This window comes from Phyllobates terribilis, unplaced genomic scaffold (genome assembly GCF_046119375.1).
Source record: "Phyllobates terribilis strain yellow unplaced genomic scaffold, ASM4611937v1 Scaffold_2__4_contigs__length_985480577, whole genome shotgun sequence".
Taxonomy (NCBI): domain Eukaryota; kingdom Metazoa; phylum Chordata; class Amphibia; order Anura; family Dendrobatidae; genus Phyllobates; species Phyllobates terribilis.
Genome location: NW_027362762.1, coordinates 323,635,588 through 323,657,626, shown reverse-complemented (window position 1 = coordinate 323,657,626; position 22,039 = coordinate 323,635,588). Strand labels below are relative to the sequence as shown.

General features: G+C 42.2%; 2 protein-coding genes across 2 annotated transcripts in view; one reads left to right on the top strand and one right to left on the bottom strand.

The window, feature by feature from the left end:
* CUL4A (cullin 4A) overlaps positions 1–17,154 on the bottom strand; it is a 92,926-nt gene extending 75,772 nt beyond the window's left edge. Inside the window, exons 1-3 of the mRNA XM_073664406.1 lie at positions 17,034–17,154; positions 9,845–10,063; positions 5,705–5,820 (exon numbers count right to left, since the gene is read on the bottom strand). Of these exons, the coding sequence (XP_073520507.1) occupies positions 5,705–5,820; positions 9,845–9,974 (246 nt within the window). The 5' untranslated portion in view covers positions 9,975–10,063; positions 17,034–17,154. The remainder of the gene's footprint in view (positions 1–5,704; positions 5,821–9,844; positions 10,064–17,033) is intronic.
* The window catches only part of PCID2 (PCI domain containing 2), a 67,457-nt gene continuing 62,541 nt past the window's right edge, over positions 17,124–22,039 (top strand). The window contains exon 1 of the mRNA XM_073664408.1: positions 17,124–17,203. The gene's annotated coding sequence lies outside the window, so the exon portion shown is untranslated. The remainder of the gene's footprint in view (positions 17,204–22,039) is intronic.

The following is a 22,039-nucleotide window of genomic DNA, read 5'->3' as shown; positions in this document are numbered from 1 at the left end:
TACCAATGGGCCTGTACGAGTTCAACAGAATGCCTTTCGGACTCACCAATGCACTTGGGATGTTTCAGTAGTTAATGGAGCACTGTATGGAGAGCTGAATTTTGAATTTATCTTGATCTATCTGGACGACGTCATCGTTTATGCACCCACCTTCGAGCAACATCTATGAAGACTACGACAAGTGCTGACCCGTCTACAGGCTCAAGGTTTCAGCCCGGCTGGAAGCGGTAAGGAACTGGCCTCCGCCATGGACTCTCAGAGCTGCGAGCCTTCCTAAGACGAAGAGGATATTATCAATGTTTCATCTTGATCTTTGTCAAGATAGCCGAGCCTCTTCACAAGTTACTAAAGGGGACCGCAAAAGGCCCAAAGAATCGGCCCATTAACTGGGGACCCTCACGACAACAAGCCCTGGATCAACTGAAAGAAGTCTTGACCAGTGCTCCAGTGTTGGTATACGCTCCATATAATTGTCCATTCATTCTATATACGGACAGAAGTTTTCCCGGATTGAGAGCGGTGCTGGCCCTGGAGCAGGGGGGCCAGGAACAAGTATTAGCGTAAGGCAGTCGGTCTTTGAGATACTCCAAACGAAACCCAGATAACTACAGGTCTTTTAAGTCCAGGAAGAGGCCAGCACTAGCTTCATCCATAAAAATGGCTTTTATTCCAATAAAGATAAAAACAACAGTTCACACAGCAGTACTCCATGAGGCATATAGAGAAAACATAAAAAGATAAGGCAACGCGATTCTGACCCTTGTGGTCCTTAAATACTGCCTAGCTGCTTTCAGCATTTTTGACCGTGTACTAAATAGGTGAGCTGAACTATAACCTTTTTTCTTTTACAGCTTCTTTATGCTGAAGCTGTTGCCGCTCGTCTGAGCCATGACCGAGAAGTTTGCCAAATACTTCACTGGGGCACAAGTCTTGGTCCGGACCGACAATAATCCATTGGCTCATCTGCAAAGTGCGAAGCTGGGGGTCCTGGAACAGAGGTGGGCTGCCCAAATGGCGAAGTTTAATTACGCCATCAAGTACCATTCCGGAAAAGAGAAGGCTAATGCTGACGCTTTGTGTCGAGTCACCCTTCTTGTTTCCTCTGGAGAGGTGGATAAAGAAGAAGAGACGGATGTACTGGACTTAGGTCGAGTGAAACCTGTGGCCTCCGTAGCCAGGAGTAATGGAGTAACAGCGGGCCAGATGGTGCTGCTCAGCAGGACACTGGCTGAATGGGCCCAGACCCAAGATGACCACCCTGTAATCCAGATGATCAAGGGCTGGCTACAAGAAGGGGGAATAGCCTTCTGTGATGGCTCGGGCCGAATTGTCCTCAGATGGCTGGAAGATTCTGCATCAGTGGAAAAGACTCCGTGTTAAAGATGGCGTAATGCACCAGATAGTGTATTTGACGTCAGAGAGAGAAAAGAAGTGGCAAGTCGTGATTCATAGCAGCCTAGCTTGGAGTGTGGCTAAGGAGGGCCATGAGAAAAGTGCCCATTTCAGTCCACAGAAAACTTACAAATGGATTCAACAATGTGTCCTCAGCTAGAGCAGAGTCTCTGCCAGCAATGCAGAGTTTGCGAAGACAACGGAGCAAAGGGAGCCAACTCAAGTCATCTAGTCAACTGCACACCCCTGGAGATCTTGATGATCGATTATCTACTGGTCGGGCCTGCCGCAGGAGGGCTACAGTACTGTTTAATAATTATGGATCACTTTTCAAAGTTTGCAGTGGCCATATCGACCCGCAACCAAACTGCAGAGACGGCGGCTATGATCGTGTATAGACACTTCATTAAGGTATAAGGATGTCTCAGGATGATTCACTCTGACCAAGGAGCATGCTTTCAAGGAAAGATCTATGAGATCTGTGGGATACGGAGGTCCCGAACAACACCGTATCACCAACAGAAAAATGGCACCTGTGAGCGATTTAATCGAATACTGCTGCAGATACTTCGAATCCTGGAGGAAGAAAAGAATTTGCGACGGCCGGATTATTTGCTTCAACTACTCTGGGCCTACAATAACCGAGTGCATAGCACTACTGGCTACACTCCCTACATGTTATTATTCGGGCAGTAAGGAAGAGAAGTATCTGAACTTAAGTTGAGTACACCAACCGAAGAAAAACACCGCAGTCCAGACTCATGGGTGCAGGAGCACTGAATCAGACTGAAAACTATTCACCAGTTGGTAGGAGACAAGCAACAAAATCAATTACCCAGAGACCGTGGTTCAGTCCAAAGTGAACAGTTCACCTGGGGACAGAGTGCTGGTCCGTGTAAAGACTACCATTGGAAAGATAGATGTTCACTGGGAGTATGAACTCTACAAGGTGTTGAAGCAGATAATTCTGAATGGACCAGTGTACAATGTGAAGCGAGAACACGGATTCGGTTTGGTACGCCGACTATATCGGAACATGCTTCACCCCTTTCGTTCCATTGACTTCCCCAAGACAACCTCAACCTGAGTCCAGCAGGAACAACAGACCCCTTGTGGGAGATTACGATGATGATGAATGGTGGACTGTACTGGTCACGCCGAGCTTAACAGACAGTACACCTCTGGCACCCGAACCAGAGCCACAACTACAGAGAGAGAGAAGCTGAAAACCCTAGAGAGTCCTTGGATCCTGATGGCTTGCATAGGTTGGAGCGTCCCACAGTAGGCGTGTCTCCACAAAGGTACCTCGAAAAAGACTGAGTGGGGCCAGATCTCGGTTGGTGTTGTTTTTGCCAAGATGTGAAAATGTTAGTAGGGTGGAATGTAAGGGTTAATCACAGCTTACTGTATTGTTGGAGATTTGTGATGTAACATAAGATCTGTCTTGTATAGGGCAACAGCGAGAGGCCGGAGTTGGAGCACAGGGTTTTTGGCGGTTGGTGAGCGGTTGAAGAAAAGCTGCGGATCCTTGGAGAAAGGTCTGGATAGAGCGGTGTGAATCTGGATCCGTTTTTGGTGATTCTAAGACGCGTTGTCCGGCTTGACATGAGCCACCTCGATGAAAACAACCAAGGACACAGCATCTTGGGCTATGTCATGTGAGGCCCTCTCTCTAAGGACTTAGGGAAGCCCAGCATTGGAGAGATCGGCATTCCCTAAGAGCTTCAAGATGGCGTTTCTGATTATTCGGGAGTCAGCCCAGCAAGGACCCTTCTACTTCAGTCTCAGGACGCACTGGTACCATCTTACATCTGAATATATATGCGCATATATAAATAGCCTTATAGAGGTCCAGTTAGTTAGGAGAAAAGGTCTTTTCTATAGGAGACACTTCAAAAACTGCCCCGAGCAGGCGATTACTAAAGTGCTGGCACAACACTGTAGTTTTATTGATTCATGCATAGAAAGGGTTAAAAAGCATTATATTTTGCTTGCATATAACTGTTAATTCTGTTTTAGTGTACCTGCGTATACTCCTATTCAGAGGAACTGCTGTCATTGTATTTGTTACTTATACACTGTTTACCTACCATCCTTTCCTTTGTTCTATAAACGGGTTAGTAAATATTTATATTATATTATCTAATCTTTGTGCATGTCTGCTGATTGCTGCTGTACTCCTCGTCCTGTGGCCGTCCCTCGTCCACATTTCACATCTATACTTGGTGCAATAGCCAAATGTAAAGCCTGCTAATAGTAATCCATTGTAAAATGGTAACTGTATTTTCAAGTAACTTCTCATAATAAACTATCCTGTGCATAAGAAGGAGATTTCTGGACAGGATATGACTTGTATCCTGAATTTTCACTAGTTTTCCACACTGCATTCTCCATCTATTAATTTGCACTACTCTGAGATTTGTGTATGAGGTATGAGCTGCTATGATGTCTCCCATATGCAGCACACAAAGAGGGATTCCTGTTCTTCACTCCTTAATTAGCACAGAAAAGGAAGAAGCATAATCAGTATGGAAGAAATGAATCAGCAATACTGAGTAGTGTAGATGTGAATCCAGCTCTAGTATGAGGTAGAAGACTTATGTGTAACATGAATTTTTTGTTTTTATCTCTGGCAGTTTTGTTACTCTGCTCGATAAAGTATAATAGGAGGTGTAACCTGACACTTCACTGAGCTGACAGCCCATCTTGTCTCCAGGAAGAAGGAGTTGAGCAGTTTTTCAAGAGTGGATGAGTTTAGGAGGCAGATGGAAAGGAAGAAGTGGCTCATAAGAGAAGAAAGTAGCAGATTTCTTTGAGAATATTTATTACAAAATGTTACTTACATTCACTTGTGCAATTGATACAGTGGCATGTCAAAATTTGGGCACCCCTGGTAAAAACTTTCAATTCTTGTTTGAGGGATTTTCATCCATTCTTCCTTGGAAAATTCTTTTTTTCAATGATGTTCAGATCAAAGGACTGTGAGGGCCATTGTAAAACCTTCAGCTTGTGCCTTTTCAGGTAGTCTATTGTGGATTCTGACGTGTGTTTAGGATCATTATCCATTTGTAGAAGCCATCCTCTTTTCAACTTCAGCTTTTTCACAGATGGTGTTATGTTTGTATCAAGAATTTGTAGAAATTTCATTGAATCCATTCTTCCCTCTACCCATGAAATGTTCCCCATGCGATTGGCTGCAACACAATCTCAAAGCATGACTGATCCACCCCATGCTTAATAGTTAGCGAACTGTTCTTTTCCTGAAATTCTGTGCCCTTTTTCCTTCACACATACCTTTGATCGTTGTGGCCAAAGCGATTTATTTTAACCTCGTCGGTGAATGGGGCTTGTTTCCAAAATGCATCAAGCTTGTTTATATGTTCTTTTGCATACTTCTGATGCTGAATTTTATGGTGAGGACGCAGGAGAGGTTTTCTTCTGATGACTCTTCCATGAAGAACATATTTGTGCAGGTGTCTCTGAAAAGTAGAACAATGATCCACAACTCCAGAGTCTGCTACATCTTTCTGAAGGCCTTTTGCGGTCATGCAGGGGTACTGATTTGCCTATCTAGCAATCCTATGAGCAGCTCTCACTGAAATTTTGCTTAGTCTTCTAGACCTTAACTTGACCTCCACTGTTCCTGTTAACTGCCATTTCTTAATTACATTTCGAACTATGGAAAGGGCAACTTGAAAATTCTTTGCCATCTTCTTGCAGCCTTCTCCTGCTTTGTGGGCCTCCACAATTTTCAGAGTGCTTACAATAACCCATTGCTGCTGTTTTTTGGCACAAGATTAAAGGAGGCTGGGCTTTTATAAAGCTGGGAAATTTGCATCACCTGGCCTTTCCGAACGATGATAGTGAACAAGCCATAACCCTAACAGGCTAATTAAGGTCTGAAACCTTGGTCAAAGTTACCTGAGCACACAAATCTCCAAGGGTGCCCAAACTTTTGCATCTGCCCATTTTCCTTTTTGTAATTTTTAAAATTAAAAGACAATTTTTTTTTGCCTAAAATACAAAGGAAATGTGTAAGCTTTAACTTTAGCCCTTGTAGAGATCATTTCATCTTCAACTTGCTTAACTGTTCACAATAACAGTAATTTTGACCAGGGGTGGCAAAACTTTTCCATCCACTCTATATGTAAAGCACAGTTCCCTTTTAACCCATATATGCATTAAACTTTATTACTCTTGTATCAGTATTGCAGATGAAGATAAATAAGACGCATGAAAGAAGTAATTATCAACTGTACGGGAAAGGCGCCTCACGTAAAAAAGGGGTTTCTGAAGCAATGAATTATCATACCTGGTAAAGTTCCTCCAAATTATACTTTATAGACGTGCTGCTTTCTATGGCGTTTACTGCTTCGTGAAGCTTCTGCCATGTGTCCTGAGTGTAGTTATCAGGCAGCTTTGGTTTGTCTGGAAATACAAACATAGTACTAAGTCGACATACCAACTAGAGGCAGGCAGCAATAGCAGCACATAATCATTCTTCACTGTGTGTGGTCTGCAGACTTAGAATTTGTAGGGCGCTCTGCTAGCAGAATGTGGCCTTTAGTTGTATGTCCACACTCTTTCCTAGCAGGAGTAGGACCTATAATGATCTAAGAAGTGAATAGGTATTCATTTCTATAGACTGGAATTCCCCTCGAATAAATTTTCTTATTTTAGAGAACTGCTGTTTTAGAATGGAGTGAGAAATAGCAGACTTAGAGCATCCCCTCTATGTGATCACTGCTAAGACTCTGATGGTTTTCACGCCTCCTACAGGAAGATCAGGAATTCTCATGAGAGTTGAAGAGCAACTGTCATTTTAATTTCTATTTCAGAAATCAATAGCACACGTGAAAATAAGCAGCTTTATAATACTGATAGGGAATCTAGATTGTGAGCCCTAATGGGGACAGTGATGATAGTGTATGCAAAGCACTGCGGAATGAATGCCGCTATATAAGTGAGCAAAATAAATAAATATTAGCAATCTGCTTCTTTCTCCTCCTGGACTGATCAGTCATTTTCAAAATTTATCAGATTTCTCTGATAAAATATATTACAAAGCTACTTATTTTCATCTGTACTATTGATTTAAGAAATAAAAATGACGGTTACTCTTTAATTTCAACTTAATTTTAGCATGGGCCCGCTATTGATGTATTAAGACATCTGTAAAATTACATATTCAAGAAACACAGAGCAAGTTTATTCTGATATAATTTTCAGGATCATAATAGGACATAATCAATGCGTCCGTGTGCTGTCCGAAAAAATACACAGATGTGTGAATGCAACCTTAGTGTGAAGAGGGTACAGGATCCAACATTAGACAGGTGGCCAGTCAGAAAAACGATATAGGAGCCGCTATATCACATACTGGGATGCTTGCTGCTGTTTTTATTAAAAACTTTTCTATCTGCTGCAGATCTACCAGTTCTCTGAATGCTGAGCTCTGTATAACCCCATCCACACCACTGATTGTCAATTTTCTGCCTATGCACATAGAAATCTGCGGTGGGTGCGGAGTTATACAGAGCTCATGAATATTGAGAACTACAATACAGCAGATTTGCAAGTCCTCTACTGATAAAGTCACTGTTTTATCAGCAGGAGATTATCAAAACTAAAGTAAGGAACCCAGTAAGTGACACATCACTGGAATCCGGGTCTCTGCATCTAAGCCTGCATCTAAGTCAAGATGCACTTCTCCAAAGCCTGACGTGAAATCCTGTGGGACACTGAATGAACATTTTCAATGAGATCGCTAAGGTCTGCTGTAAAACCTAAGCGGAGGCCAGCATGGGATAGAGACATTGCACTTGGGGATATATTGTTTCCTACATTTGATTCAGTATTTGTGGTGAAATGCTACCAAGAAAGCCTGAGTCCTTCATCCCCTGTTCACACGCATTGCTGTTTCCATATTCCCAAGTTTGCATACAGAGAGCAGCTGATGACTGCATGTGGGCAGCAGAAGTAGGACTCACAGGCTTTTTTCTAAGAGTCTAGCAATATTTCAATACATTTTTACATGAAAATACTTTTATAATAGAGAGATATATATCTGTGAGTGCAGGATGTTCTTTTATTACCACAAGATAAGACCTGGCAGTACGCTTTAAAGTGCTTGTCCTCCCTTTGCAGATGTAAGCTGCCCCATGATCGGCTGATCACTGGAGGTCTAGTTGCTTTAACCCAAAATAGTCTGCTGGGGAAGCAACATGCTGCCGCTCTTTTCCTCTTCAGCAAAGAATATTACATAACACACTGTAAATTAAAAGGAAATGTTGTCTATATAACACATGGTTGGCCCATATCTGCCATGGCTCTTGGCTCCCCCTTTGACATAATCTAACCAAACATTTCAATTAGCAGAAGTGACCAGGTTATTTGGCTTAATTTCCCAATGGGATGCATTGATGACTTAATTCACAAGGTAAGAGACTGGCTTTTGGTCAATTTAAGAAAATAACAGAAGATTTGGTTTATTTGTACACTAAATACTAGCCATTCAGATAAATTAATTTGCCTTAACTGGTCCCTAACTAATCCTTATATATAAAACCAAAGAAATGAGTCGGAGCACATGTTGGTATAAGGGCAATGTGTAGGTGCTCAATCACGCGGTGGTCATTAACAAACATAACCTAGGATAAAAAGAAAAGAAGCAAATACCCTGCAGTAAGCAAATAGTAATAGTACATGTAAATAACATAGGGTACTTAGTTGACACTATTTTGATTAAATAAAACATGTAAAATCCATCCCACAGTGAGAAGGTGTACCCAATCAGCATGGTCCTATCTCAAGTATTAACCCCTTCACTCCCGGGCCATTTTCCATTTTTGCGTTTTCTGATCCCCTTCTTCCCAGAGTCATAACTTTTTTATTTCTTGGTCAAAATGGCCGTGTGAGAGCTTATTTTTTGCGGAACGAGTTGTACTTTTGAACGACACCATTGGTTTTACCATATCATGTACTGAAAAACAGGAAAAAAATTCCAAGTGCGATGAAATTGCAAAAAAGTGCAATTCCACAGTTTTTTTTACCGTGTTCACTAAATGCTAAAACTGACCTGTCATTATGATTCTCCAGGTCATTACGAGTTCGTAGATACCAAACATGTGTAGGTTGTTTTTTAAAGTGGTGAAAAAAAAAATCAAAAATATGTTTAAAAAAAAAAAAAAAAAAAAGGTCGCCATTTTCTGAGACCCGTAGCGTCTCCATTTTTCAGGATCTGGGGCTGGGCGATGGCTTATTTTTTTGCGCGCCGAGCTGACATATTTATTGATACCATTTTGGGGTAGATACGATATTTTTATCGCCCATTATTGCATTTTATTGCAATGTTGCTGTGACCAAAAAAACTTAAAATTTTGATATTTTTCTCATTACGCCGTTTACCGATCTGATTAATTCTTTTTATATACTGATAGATCGGGCGATTCTGAACGCGGCGATGCCAAATATGTGTATATTTGATTTTTCTTTTATTTTTTTATTTTGAATTGGGCGAAAGCGGGGTGATTTAAACTTTTATATTTTTAAAACCATTTTTTTTTTTTTTACTTTACACTAGCTTCAATAGTCTCCACGGGAGACTGGAAGCTGCTATCATCCAATCACCTGTATGTATCAGAATAGTTTCCCAGCAATGAGAATGGCAGGGGTCTCCTGCAGACCCCAGGTTGTCATGCCAACTCATCGGCGACACGCGGTCATGTGACACAGGCGCCGATGGGAGGGACTTATGACGTCCTTCCGCTGCGGCCATGTTAAATGCTGCTGTCAGAGATTGACAGTGGCATTTAACATGTTAACAGCCGCGGGTGGATCGTGATTCCACCCACGACTGTTAGGGGCACATGAGAGATGATCAGATCAGCTGTCGTGTCCCCAGAAAGGCGGGCTCATCACTGGAGCCCGCACCAAAGGGAGAGACCCGACATACTGCACGTCGAAAAGGGGTTAAAGGGAATTTGTCAGGTGAAAAAAATTCTATTAACCTGCAGATGTGGGGTTAATCTGCAGGTTAACAGCGTTCTGAACCTGCCTGGCGCCGACAAGTAGAATCATGTTGGCGGGAAAAAATGAACTTTATTTCTCAAGGTAGCATTCCGGTTTTAGTTGTGGGGGTTGCGCCAGCTGGGTTCATTCACTGCTCTGTGTATAGAGAGCGGCGGCTGTAACCACACCCCGGCACTGACTGATAGCTTGCTCATTACTAGTGTCAGCTGTCAGTCAGTGCCAGGGGTGATCAAAATATATCAATTGAGTAACTTATGTTATTTACATGAACTATTTATTACTATTCACTTATTTACTTACAGCAGGGTATTTGCTCATTTTGTTTTCATCGTAGGTTAATTCGTACATTTGTACAATCTCTATATCGTACTTATCAGCTTGGCTGTAATAAAACATACGTTAAACACATCCATTACATTACCTTTAAAATTCTTAATTATTAATTTTTTGGAAGCTGAGGGTTTGGCGGCCAGTGCAGAACTTTTAGTCAGTCCATTGGTATGGTTAACTAGTGTTGAAAAGTTTGCTTTCCTCTGAGCGTCTTGTTCCATGGCAGCAGGGCAGTTCGGCACGCCACAGAGGAGAAGATTTCAAGTAGATGTCCTCAATGAGTGATGATCATTGGCCACTTATTCAGAGTCTGGAGCATACAAAAGAGAAGAAAATCCAGAATATATAACAAACACTTATCTTATAAGTGCAGTAATGATTTGTGAATGAACACTTGATAATGAGGCTAAAAAGGCTTCTTTTTCATTGAAAGGCTTGGGTCATAACAGTTTATGTGCACAAGTATTAAACTTGTGTAGCGTTACAACGAGCAGCATAGAAAAAACCTATTAGATTTGGTTTTAGCGGCCATAATGCACATCGTAAGCGGTGCAGTGTGTACAAGGCTTCATTTCGGGTCACCATATTCATCCACTTTTAGGTAAACACAAACTAAAGACTACAAGAAAGTTTATCCTGTGTTTTCCAGGTTAATATTAAATCTGGTCAAAGTGCAAACATGGCTGAAAAAAAATAACATGGCTTGGTTTTTTTTTTACCTCTTATATCTAGGTTATAAAACAGAGTCATGCTGTAGAAATAGCTTTAGAGAGATTATGATGCAGGTATGACAACCCAGCTCTATAAATGGCAGCCTCCTGTTAGGGATGGGGGCAATACAACTCCTTGCTACTTCTCTCCACTGCTAGGCCTTGTTCAGTAGTCAGTTTTTCGCATCTATCCATGTTTTTCACAGATAGTGAAAAGAGAGAGTCGGCACAAAATCATGGAGCCATGTCCGATCTTGATCCAATTCTAGGATCAAAAGTGCCAATATGTCTATGGGTCCATGAAAGAAGCGCCCAGAACTCACATGCCATCTGTGTACTGTCAGTTTTTCATGCACTGTTTGATATGAGAAGGCTGAGAAACCTCCACAATTTTTATTTTTTATCTGAAAAAAGCTGACAAAAAACTGATGGTAAAACGGACACAATAACCAAACTCTGATAACACTGATCAAAAAGGATACATTCAGTGCAAATCGGTCCGAGCATGAACTGCAACACAAGGACTGGCTGCGGCTCTTTTTAACACTTCCTGGTTATTTGCTTTGACAAAACGTTATTGATATACTTAAGTGCGGATTACATGAGCAAGTGCGTTTTTACCATGCAGATTTTCCACATCTGATGACGTACGTTTAAGGGAAAATCTGCACATAAAACCCAGCGCACCCGCAAGAGAAACTGACATTTTGTGAACTTGAAACATGCACCGCAGGTTAGTTTACGCTAAGTAAAAAAAAAAGCACAGTGGGCATGAGATTTCTATAAATCCCATCCATTCTCCTGGATCTGGAAGTCGCATTATTGATAAGGCAAAAATACACAACATCAAAAACTCAATGAGGGCACACAGCTTCAATAAGGGCACTTACAGTATCACCAGTCTGCGGCTGCCCGTCCTGTTATAAAAGAGTGGGCAGCTCAAGTTATTGACAAAAAATGCACAGAACACACCCAAATATCCCCCAAAATGGCCCAACTTTTACACGACAGTATAAAAAAAAAGTTTCGTCCAGAAAACTCGGACAATTTTCCTTTCGCTTGTTATCCATTTTTTTTTCCTACAGCAGCTATTAATACTTTACAGGACCATTTACAGTTTGCTATGTTACAGAATTGTAATGTATCTGTAAAAATCAGATCCTATACTGTGAATTTACGTAAGAAACTAGTGCTGAGATTTTTTCACACACAGATTCGGTCAGTGGAAAACATTTTTTTAAAAATCGCTCATCTTCCCTGCTCCATAGAATAACATTCATCCAAGTGCTGTTCAATTTTTCCACGGAAAACAGACTGAAAATACGATTGTGTGAACAAGCCCTTATACACTCAGATCAGTCAGGTTTTATGCCAGATAGATCAACGGCCATTAACTTGAGGCGACTATTTTTTAACATGCAATTGGCCGCTGACAATGCTGGGCATAGAGTTGTGGTCTCACTGGACACACGGAAAGCCTTTGATAGTGTGGAGTGAAGCTATCTCTGGCGAGTTCTCCAATTGATGGGATTTGGTCTGGTTTTCATGGCCTGGGTAAAGTTATTGTATACGCGCCCGGTAGCCAGAGTAAGAGTAAATGGGGAACGGTCAGATAAATTTGATATGACAAGAGGAACCAGACAGGGCTGCCCCCTTTCCCCGCTGTTATTTGACCTGGCCATAGAGCCACTGGCTTCTGTAATGAGACAGTCAGACGTGGTAAAGGGATTTCGGTATGGAATGGTTGAGAAGATAGCATTGTACGCAGATGATATTTTATTATTCTTACAGGACCCTCAGATGTCATTATATGGTGCAATAGCTATCATCAATAGATTTGGCCTGTTATCTGGGCTACAAATTAATTGGGATAAATCTCATATTATGGAAATAGATACCCTGGATGGCTTAGATGTTGAACAGGTGGAACGTACACAACTTAAATTAGTAAGAGTTTAAATATCTTGGAATTACAATAACACTACCAGTAAAGGAGTACCTTCAGTTGAATGTATACCCAATACTTGGGAAATTAAAAGAGAAAGCATCTACATGGAGCAAAATGTGCCTCTCGGTGGTGGGACGCACCAATCTTCTTAAAATGGTGCTGATCCCCAAATTGCTATATGTTTTACATAACTCCCCCGTGTGGATTCCTCAGCCGGTGTTCCAGCGCATTAATGCAATATTTAGGGATCTGGTCTGGGGTGGAGGACAACCTAGGATTAAGCTGGAGACTCTCCAGAGGCCGAAAGAAGAGGGGGGTCTAGCCCTACTAAACCCGTGGATATATTTTTTGGCAGCACAGTCCCAGCATATTAGAGGGTGGGCGCAGAGGGCAGCGAAGGGGACTATCCAGGTGGTTTTGGAATTTCATCTTAAAAAAGTCCATTGGTAGTGGGCCTAGAGTCGGGACTTTTTGGGAAGATGGGCAGGTCATACCCGACCTGTGGCTTAGTCCATAAACTGTGGACGAGGGTGAAGAAGATTAGAGGCATAGTGAGAATATCTATGTATACTCCTATTTGGGATAATGAAAACTTAGCTGAATTTTATAAAATAGGAGAGCTGAGAGGATGGGTGGCAAGGGGTATACAATACATCTACCAACTGATGGATAATCAAAACATCAAAACCCTAGAGACGCTGAAAGAGGAATTTCACTTATTAGATGGACACAGCTATCAGTATACACAGGTTAAGCATGCGTTTATTAAGCAAAGGAAAACTAGGAACCTATCTGTTCAAAAGGATATCGTTATTGATTATATTTGTATGGGGGGGATGTACAACAGGAGCATATCTAAGGTGTATGCTGATCTGCTTCACACCTTTTTATTGAAATATCCTGTTTTGGCGAAGGAAAAGTGGGAAGCGGATGTTGGTACCATTGAAGATGACAGGTGGGAGTCCATATTGGAATATATCCCCAAGTTGTCTCTAAATGAACCTGCCAGAATGTCCCAACTACTTCTTGTACATAGAGATCGCCCGATTTTTTGTTCAGAATAGGGGTACGGGAGAATTCGGACTGCCCGAGATGTGGGTCAGAAGTTGCCGGTATACTACATGTTATGTGGAGTTGCCCAAAGCTTGCAAACTATTAGTCTGAAGTAGCTGCCCTAATTGAAGGACGGTATCATTGTATAATTCCTAGAGATCCAGTGGTTTGCTTGCTGGAATATGAGGAGGAACTTGTGGGGAATGATGTCGCTAAACTGGCAATTGCCAGACTCTTATATGCAGCTAGGAAAGTAATAGCAAGGTATTGGGTGCGAACGGAGCCTCCCTCTAAACAAGAGTATATAAGGCAGGTGGATTATGTGGTACAGATGGAGGAGAAAATTTATTTAAAAAGGAAAAACGCCAAACTCAGTGACAACCTATGGGCACCATGGACGGTGTGATTAATGCTTTTGGAGGGAAGAATCCGGTGATTACAATATAAAATGCATTGCAATGGTTATAAGATGTTTTTTGTGATATTGAACCATATTTTATATAACAATAAAGGTTTGTTGTTCTCCGTAAAAGGGGAGGGGGGTTGAGGGAGGGATTCTTTTTGATAATAAGAAAATGGAAAATTATTGTACTGAAGTTGTATTTCATTATTTTATCTTTAAATGAATAAAAAATGTATCTGATTTAAAAAAAAAAAAAAAAAAAAAGAACAAGCCCTAAGAGTGGGAAATCTCGCTCTTTGCAGTAACCCAGCACTCCCAAATCAATTACTAAATGTTGACCAAATAGTAACCGCTCTAAGGATGTGACCGCTTGGGTCACCGCTTTGTAAATGATTTGACAGTGTTGGTTTACTGAAAAGAGGGAGCGCTTGTATGTTATCATTGAGAGTGGGGCCGTGTAGGGCTGTGAGATACCTCTCTGTGTCTAATGGGTCCACAAGCAGGAGTTTCGGGATGACTTTTGTTAGAAGTCCGGCCATTTCGGGGAACATTTGGGAGTGTTCTGCGCCCTTCTGTCAATAACAGTTAGTGGGTAGCCCAAGGCTTTTCTATCTCACTAAATATAAAGAGCAGTCCCAGATTGGAGACAGGTACTTTTTAAAGGCCTTATTTAGCAATTTGGATGTTTCCCTGAAAATGTGGAAAACAAGAAAATTGCTCACTTCCATCGTTTGGTAATCATCGCTTGAATTTAGGAAGCATTTGCTCTCATATTTGAGAGATCTGTTTTGTTGTTATTCCACAAAATTACTAAAGGGGTCCAAACCAAAAAAGGTGGAAAATATTCCCACAGAAAGCATTTGGGGGCGCTGTTTAGTTCTTCATGTAGAAAAATGATGGACAGGAAAAATGTGAATTCTGGCCTAAATCCTGCAGCCATATTATGCCCATGTCTGCCAGCCATCTCCTCCTGTTGTGTATATAGCTTTGCCTGATAAACCTGCTGCACAGTGCCCGGCACATGCAAGACGGCTGGCGGCGGACATGCAATACCTTCAGACCTGGCACTCATAACACATAACATTATTGTAGGTCTGAAGAGGCTCCGAAATACGACGCCATAATATGTTTTCTTCTTCACTTTGTTAGCCATGAATCTATTAAGAATTAGTTTTAATTTCTGTTTTGCTCCAAAACCTGGGAAAGCGGAGGAATGATATTCCTACTGATAGAGGGTGAGGGGATTACTGCTGTGACAACCATAAGGCTATGTTCCCACACGTTGTGTTTTTCAGCGTTTTTTGGTGCAGATTTTTATGCACATTTTCAGCTGCATTTTGCAGTACCAGCAAAGTCTATGAGAAACCAGAATTCTCGGTTCACACATCTTGTTTTTTCTCTTGTTGCGTATTTTGTGGCTTGGTTGGGTTTTTGGAAAATAGAGCACGTCACTTCTTTCAGCGATTTTTCACCCATAGGAAGTAATGGGTGGTGAAAAAAAATACATCAAAAACGCACCAAAATTTGCATCAGCATTTTTGATGGCAACACAGAATGGGGTTCTTTTTTTACACAGAACTTTATGTACATGCATAAATAGAGACAGAAGGACAGTGCGTTTTTGACGCAGCTGATTTCCTGCCAGAGATCAGTTTTGCTGCAGATTTGTGACGTAAAAAAACCCCAACATGTGTGAACATAGCCTTAGACAGAGGAAGAGGCCACAAGCCTTGAAAGCCCGGCCATCCCGACTGCAGAGCACTGACTGGACACTGTGCAGCAGTCATTACTCTGCAGGTTGTGTGGCCATACACCTACACTGGGGTGTCCGCTGTTCTCGCTGGCTGGACACTGTGCAGCAGTCATTACTCTGCGGGTTGTGTGGCCATACACCTACACTGGGGTGTCCGCTGTTCTCGCTGGCTGGACACTGTGCAGCAGTCATTACTCTGCGGGTTGTGTGGCCATACACCTACACTGGGGTGTCTGCTGTTCTCGCTGGCTGGACACTGTGCAGCAGTCATTACTCTGCGGGTTGCGTGGCCATACACCTACACTGGGGTGTCTGCTGTTCTCGCTGGCTGGACACTGTGCAGCAGTCATTACTCTGCGGGTTGTGTGGCCATACACCTACACTGGGGTGTCCGCTGTTCTCGCTGGCTGGACACTGTGCAGCAGTCATTACTCTGCGGGTTGCGTGGCCATACACCTACACTGGGGTGTCCGCTGTTCTCGCTGGCTGGACACTGTGCAGCAGTCATTACTCTGCGGGTTGCGTGGCCATACACCTACACTGGGGTGTCCGTTGTTCTCACTGACTGGACACTGTGCAGCAGTCATTACTCTGCGGGTTGCGTGGCCATACACCTACACTGGGGTGTCCGTTGTTCTCACTGGCTGGACACTGTGCAGTAGTCATTACTCTGCGGGTTGTGTGGCCATACACCTGCACTGGGGTGTCTGCTGTCCTCGCTGGCTGCAGCACTAGATATGAGGACACCATACACAGCTTATGGTGCGACAGGTCACACTGGGGCCCAGGGATCACAAGCCCTCTGGAGATCTACACCCGATGTAACACGCTATGCTACAAGTCAGGTGACGTGATGGTGCCTTTCTCCTCACCTCTGCCCACTCCCCTATACTGAAGCCGCCTGGGCACTCCGGGGGCATAGGAGCCGCAGCTCTGAAGTGTCGCTCATGCAGAATGCTGCAGCAAGGCCTGGCGAAACACAAGAGGGGGGATTTCTACAGGTGCTGATACCCAGAGCAACCGACAAATCACAGTCTGGCATTCAGCTTAGAGGAACAAGAGCGTCTCCCGGGTCTATAGGTGACTGACTCCCCCCTATGTACAGAGAGGGGGTGACACTGGCAGAAGTCACCTGACAGCTGCCCTCACTAGCTCAGGGTGGACTGCTTTATTAATGGCTACACACAGCACTCAGGAGAAGGCAGGCACCAGGCTTCCTCCTAGCACTAACCTCCTCCATACTGCCGGAGCAGTGCTAGCACCACAGGCCTCACGTTCTGGAGCCCTGGCACAGTAATGACACGGACACCACTGGTGACACACAGGTGGATGCCCCGGCTACACTGACTACGTGCAGCGCCCCTCTCTTCCGGTAACACCGGGACCCAGCGCCGCTACATCTCGGGGACTCACCAAGCAGGCATCGCGCATGCGCCATGAGGTCTCCACCGCCAGACATTACTAATGACGCTTGAGTTCTATGCGCAGGCGCCTTTCGGTGACAGATAGTACTCGCCAGAGAGGCCGTTACGTCATCAGTAGTCGCCCTTACACCGTGTTCGGAGCATGCGCGGTCCTTTACGGTAAGTGGAGCAGAATGTTCAATAACGATGTATTCATATGACTGGTATAAGTGCTTGGTATCTACATGGGCAGCGGCTCGGAGCCCATTCATTGCACTGCTGATTTCTGCTTTCCAGCTGGGTGTTTGGTTGGGGACAGGGTTGCAGAGCTCGGCACTGAGGTACACCAGGCTGTGCAGCCATCATTGTAGGACATCAGGCTTACCTTCTTCACGATATTCGGGGGGCAGCCCCCGGCACATAGACCACCAGGCTGTGGAGACAGGGTTTGGACCACTTGGCGGTGTATTACCACCAGATATCACCCTGTGTGGGGAAGCTGCACTGTCACTGACAGATGTTAGAAACCCGTTAAAGACTGCAGATACGCATTAAAACGGGGCCGTTAAGGACCTTATTTCTCATCGCCATTTTAAAATGACGATCGGAATAAGAGACTAGAGCCGATTGGCCCCCTCAAATACCGCTGTCAGTCACGACAGCAGTATCTAAGTGGTTAAAAGACTCCCTATGGCAGGATCGACATCGCAAGTGCCAATCGTTGCCATGGTACCTGAAGTCATCTGATGACCCCAGGGTACAGTGGCCTGTGAGATCCAGTTATAAGCCACGGCCCCACTATCAGCATTCGGTCAGTATTTTTTCTCAGGAGTGGGAGCCAAAACCAGGAGTGGGTGATAAATGCAGAATTGGTGACTTGTTTCTATTACACCTTTTCTCTGATTGTTCCTCACCTGGTTTTGGCTTCCACTCCTGAGGAAAAATACTGACCGAATACTGATAGTGGGGCCGTGGCCATAAGCAGAGTCTCACAGGCACAGTCAGGGACAGGTCTCAGGCAGCACTGCAGAGAATGAGATCAACGTGAAAAATATACATGTTCCACAGTAAGACAGAGTGAAGAAGTAATAAAGAAAACAAAATATGTAAAATATAAAACACAAAAAAAGTGCATACAAATCATGAAAACCCGTTTCGCCATTAAAAACTCAGCGTTTGTGATAAAATAAAAGTAAAAAAAAGTACATGTAATTGGTATCGACACGTCTGGAACAACCTGAACCATAAAACTGTCACGTATTTATTGCGCATGACGAATGCCATAAAAAACACACCAAAAATATCGCTTTTTCATCAAAAAGTCATACGTAAAAAAAAAAATGGTGTAAATTAAAACACCAAATCATCCCTCAAAAACAAGCCCTAATGTGACTCATTAGGCAAAAAAATAAAAAAGTTACAGCTCTCAGGATATGGAGCTCAAATAACTATTTTCTTATTATATAAAAAAAAAGCATTTTTGCTGTGTGATAGCCGCAAATCATAAAAAAATACCCGGATATAAATCTGGTATCGCTGTGCAGAATAACTAACTGGTGTAAGGGTATAAAAACTGAAAGTTTAAAATTGTGAATTTTTCAAAATTTCCCCCAAAATTCTGATATTTTCACAAATAAACGCATGTTGACCTAAATTTACCACTATCATGAAGTACAATATGTCATGAAAAAAACAGTCTCAGAATCAGGGGGATCCGTTGAAGCGTTCCAGAGTTATTACCTCATGTAGTGACAGTGGTCAGAATTAAAAAATTTGGCCTGGTCATTAACCCCGAAGCCTGTTTTCACCTTTCTGACTAGGCCAATTTTTACAATTCTGACCAGTGTCACTTTATGTGGTAATAACTCTGGAACGCTTCAATGGATCCCACTGATTCCGAGTTTGTTTTTTCGTGACATATTGTACTTCATGATAGTGGAAAAATTTATTTGATATGACTTGCGTTTATTTGTGAATTTTCATGCCCTTAAATCAGAGAGATATGTCACAGAAAATAGTTAATAAATTAACATTTCCCACATGACTACTTTACATCAGCACAATTTTGGAACTCAAATTTTTTTTTTTGTTAGGAAGTTATAAGGGTTAAAAGTTGACCAGCGATTTCTAATTTTTCCAACAAAATTTACAAAACCGTTTCTTTAGGGACCACATCACATTTGAAGTGACTTTGAGGGTCTTTTATGACAGTAAATACCCAAAAGTGACACCATTCTAAAAACTGCACCCCTCAAGGTGCTCAAGACCACATTCAAGAAGTTTATTAACCCTTCAGGTGCTTCACAGGAAGTTTTTGAATGTGTATTTTCACAAAAATATTACTTTAGATCCATATTTTTTTATTTTCACAGGGGTAACAGGAAAAAATGGACCCCAAAATTTGTTGTGCAATTCCTCCTGAGCATGCCGATACCCCATATGTGGGGGGAAACTACTATTTGGGCGCACGGCAGGGCTCAGAAGAGAAGGAGCGCCATTTGACTTTTTGAATGTGAAATTTGCTTGAATAATTAGAAGACGCCATGTCGCCTTTGGGGAGCACCTGATGTGCCTAAACAGTGGAAACCCCCCACAAGTGACACCATTTTGGAAACTAGACCCCTCAGGGAACTTATCTAGATGTGTGGTGAGCACCTTGAACCCCCAGATGCTTCACAGAAGTTTATAATTTAGAGCCGTGAATTTTCAAATTATTCCCACAAAAATGTTTTTAGCCCCCAATTTTCCATTTTCATAAGGATAGCAGGAGAAATTGGACCCCAAAAGTTGTGCAATTATGTGGTAGAAAACACTGTAGTGGCAGGTAACACAGTGTTCTACTTCTACTGGTTACTCATTTATCACCTATACACAGGATAGATGCATGAAAATATAGAGAAGTATGCAGAAAGGAATTGCTTAAAATAATTAATGGTTTAAAGAAACCAGAGACAACATTAAAAATGGATGCAGTGCAAATGGCTCATGTAATCCTATACACACATGAAATTGAACGATTGTTACTAGCTGTGGGAGGCTGCATCCTTGTCCCTGATGAAGCCACAATTATAGTGGCGATACGTGTGGAATATGGCTTTTCCCCCTATTGATGCATTCTTTACAATCCAGGTTACCTTTGCCTAACGTTAAAGATGACACGTTTCCTTTGTATTTTGGGACAAAAAAAAATATAGTCATTTTTTACATTTTAAAAAGTACAATAAAGAAAATGGACCAATGCAAAAGTTTGGGCACCCTTGGAGATTTGTTTGCTCAGTTAACTTTGACCAAGGTTTCAGATCTTAATTAGCCTGTTAGGGTTATGGCTTGTTCACTATAATCGTTAGGAAAGGCCAGGTAATGCAAATTTCCCAGCTTTATAAAAACCCAGCCGCCTCTAACCTTGTGCCAAAAAACAGCAGCAATGAGTTATTGTAAGCAGCTGCCTAGCACTCTGAAAATGAAAATGGTGGAGGCCCACAAAGAGAAGGCTATAAGAAGATAGCAAAGCATTTTCAAGTTGCCCTTTCCTCAGTTCGAAATGTAATTAAGAAATGGCAGTTAACAGGAACAGTGGAGGTCGAAATAAGGTCTGGAAGACCAAGCAAAATTTCAGTGAAATCTGCTTGTATAATTGCTAGAGAGAAAAATCAGAACTCCAGCTTGACTGCAGAAGACCTTCAGTAAGATTTAGCAGACTCTGGAGTTGTGGTACATTGTTTTACTTTTCAGAGACACCTGCACAAATATGGCCTTCATGGAAGAGTCATCAGAAGAAAACCTCTTCTGCGTCCTCACCATCAATTCAATATCAGAAGTATGCAAAAAAACAAGCCTGATGCATTTTGGAAACAAATCATGTGGACCCATTAGGTTAAAATAGAACTCTTTGACCACAATGATCAAAGGTATGTGTGGAGAAAAAGGGCACATAATTTCAGGAAAAAAAACATCTCGCCAACCATTAAGCATGGGGGTGGATCAATCATGCTTTGGGATTGTGTTGCAGCCAATGGCACGGGGAACATTTCACGGGTAGAGGGAAGAATGGATTCAATGAAATTTCAACTAATTCTTGATGCAAACATAACACCATCTGTTGAAAAGAGGATGGCTTCCACAAATGGATAATGATCCTAAACGCATGTCAAAATCCATAATAGACTACCTCAAAAGGCACAAGCTGAAGGTTTTACAATGGCCCTCACGGTCCCCTGATCTGAGCATCATTGAAAATCTGTAGCTAGAACCCAAAATAGCAGTGCATGCAATACCGAGCCAGGAATCTCACAGAACTGGAAGAATTTTCCAAGGAAGAATGGATGAAAATCCCTCAAACAAGAATTGAAAGACTCTTGGCTGAAACAAAATGCATTTACAAGCTGTGATACTTTGAAAAGTGGGTGCTACTAGGTACTAACCATGCGGGGTGCCCAAAGCTTTGCATCGGCCCATTTTCCTTTTTTGGAATTTTTAAAATGTAAAAGATGAAAATATATATATTTTTGCCTAAAATACAAAGGAAATGTGTTATCTTTAACTTTAGGCCATTTAGAGATCATTTCATCTTCAACTTACTTAACTGTTCACAATAACAGTCATTTTTACCAAGGGTGTCCAAACTTTTACATGCCACTGTATGTACATTTTTTGACCCATAGTTTATATTTATGTTTTCTCATATGCACTATTAGGATATTATTGATTTTGGTGATTATATCTACTGGGGTTAGGTGATTTGATTTTTTACCATATATTCACCTCATTTGAGTTATATTATTTATTTTCATACTGTAAATTATGTCTGTCAGAGCCGCCATCAGGGCATTACTGGTGTATGGGGACCGGTGAGCAGAAGCAAAGAGGGGGGGCACAGCTGAACTACTGTTTAAACGGCCTGGCAGACTGCGTGGCACGCTGGGGCCCGGGCTAATTACTTTGCTTTAAAATAGAATAATCTAATGCATAAAGTGCTAGCGCTTTGATTTACCTTAGATTAAGGGAGGCATCGCAAAT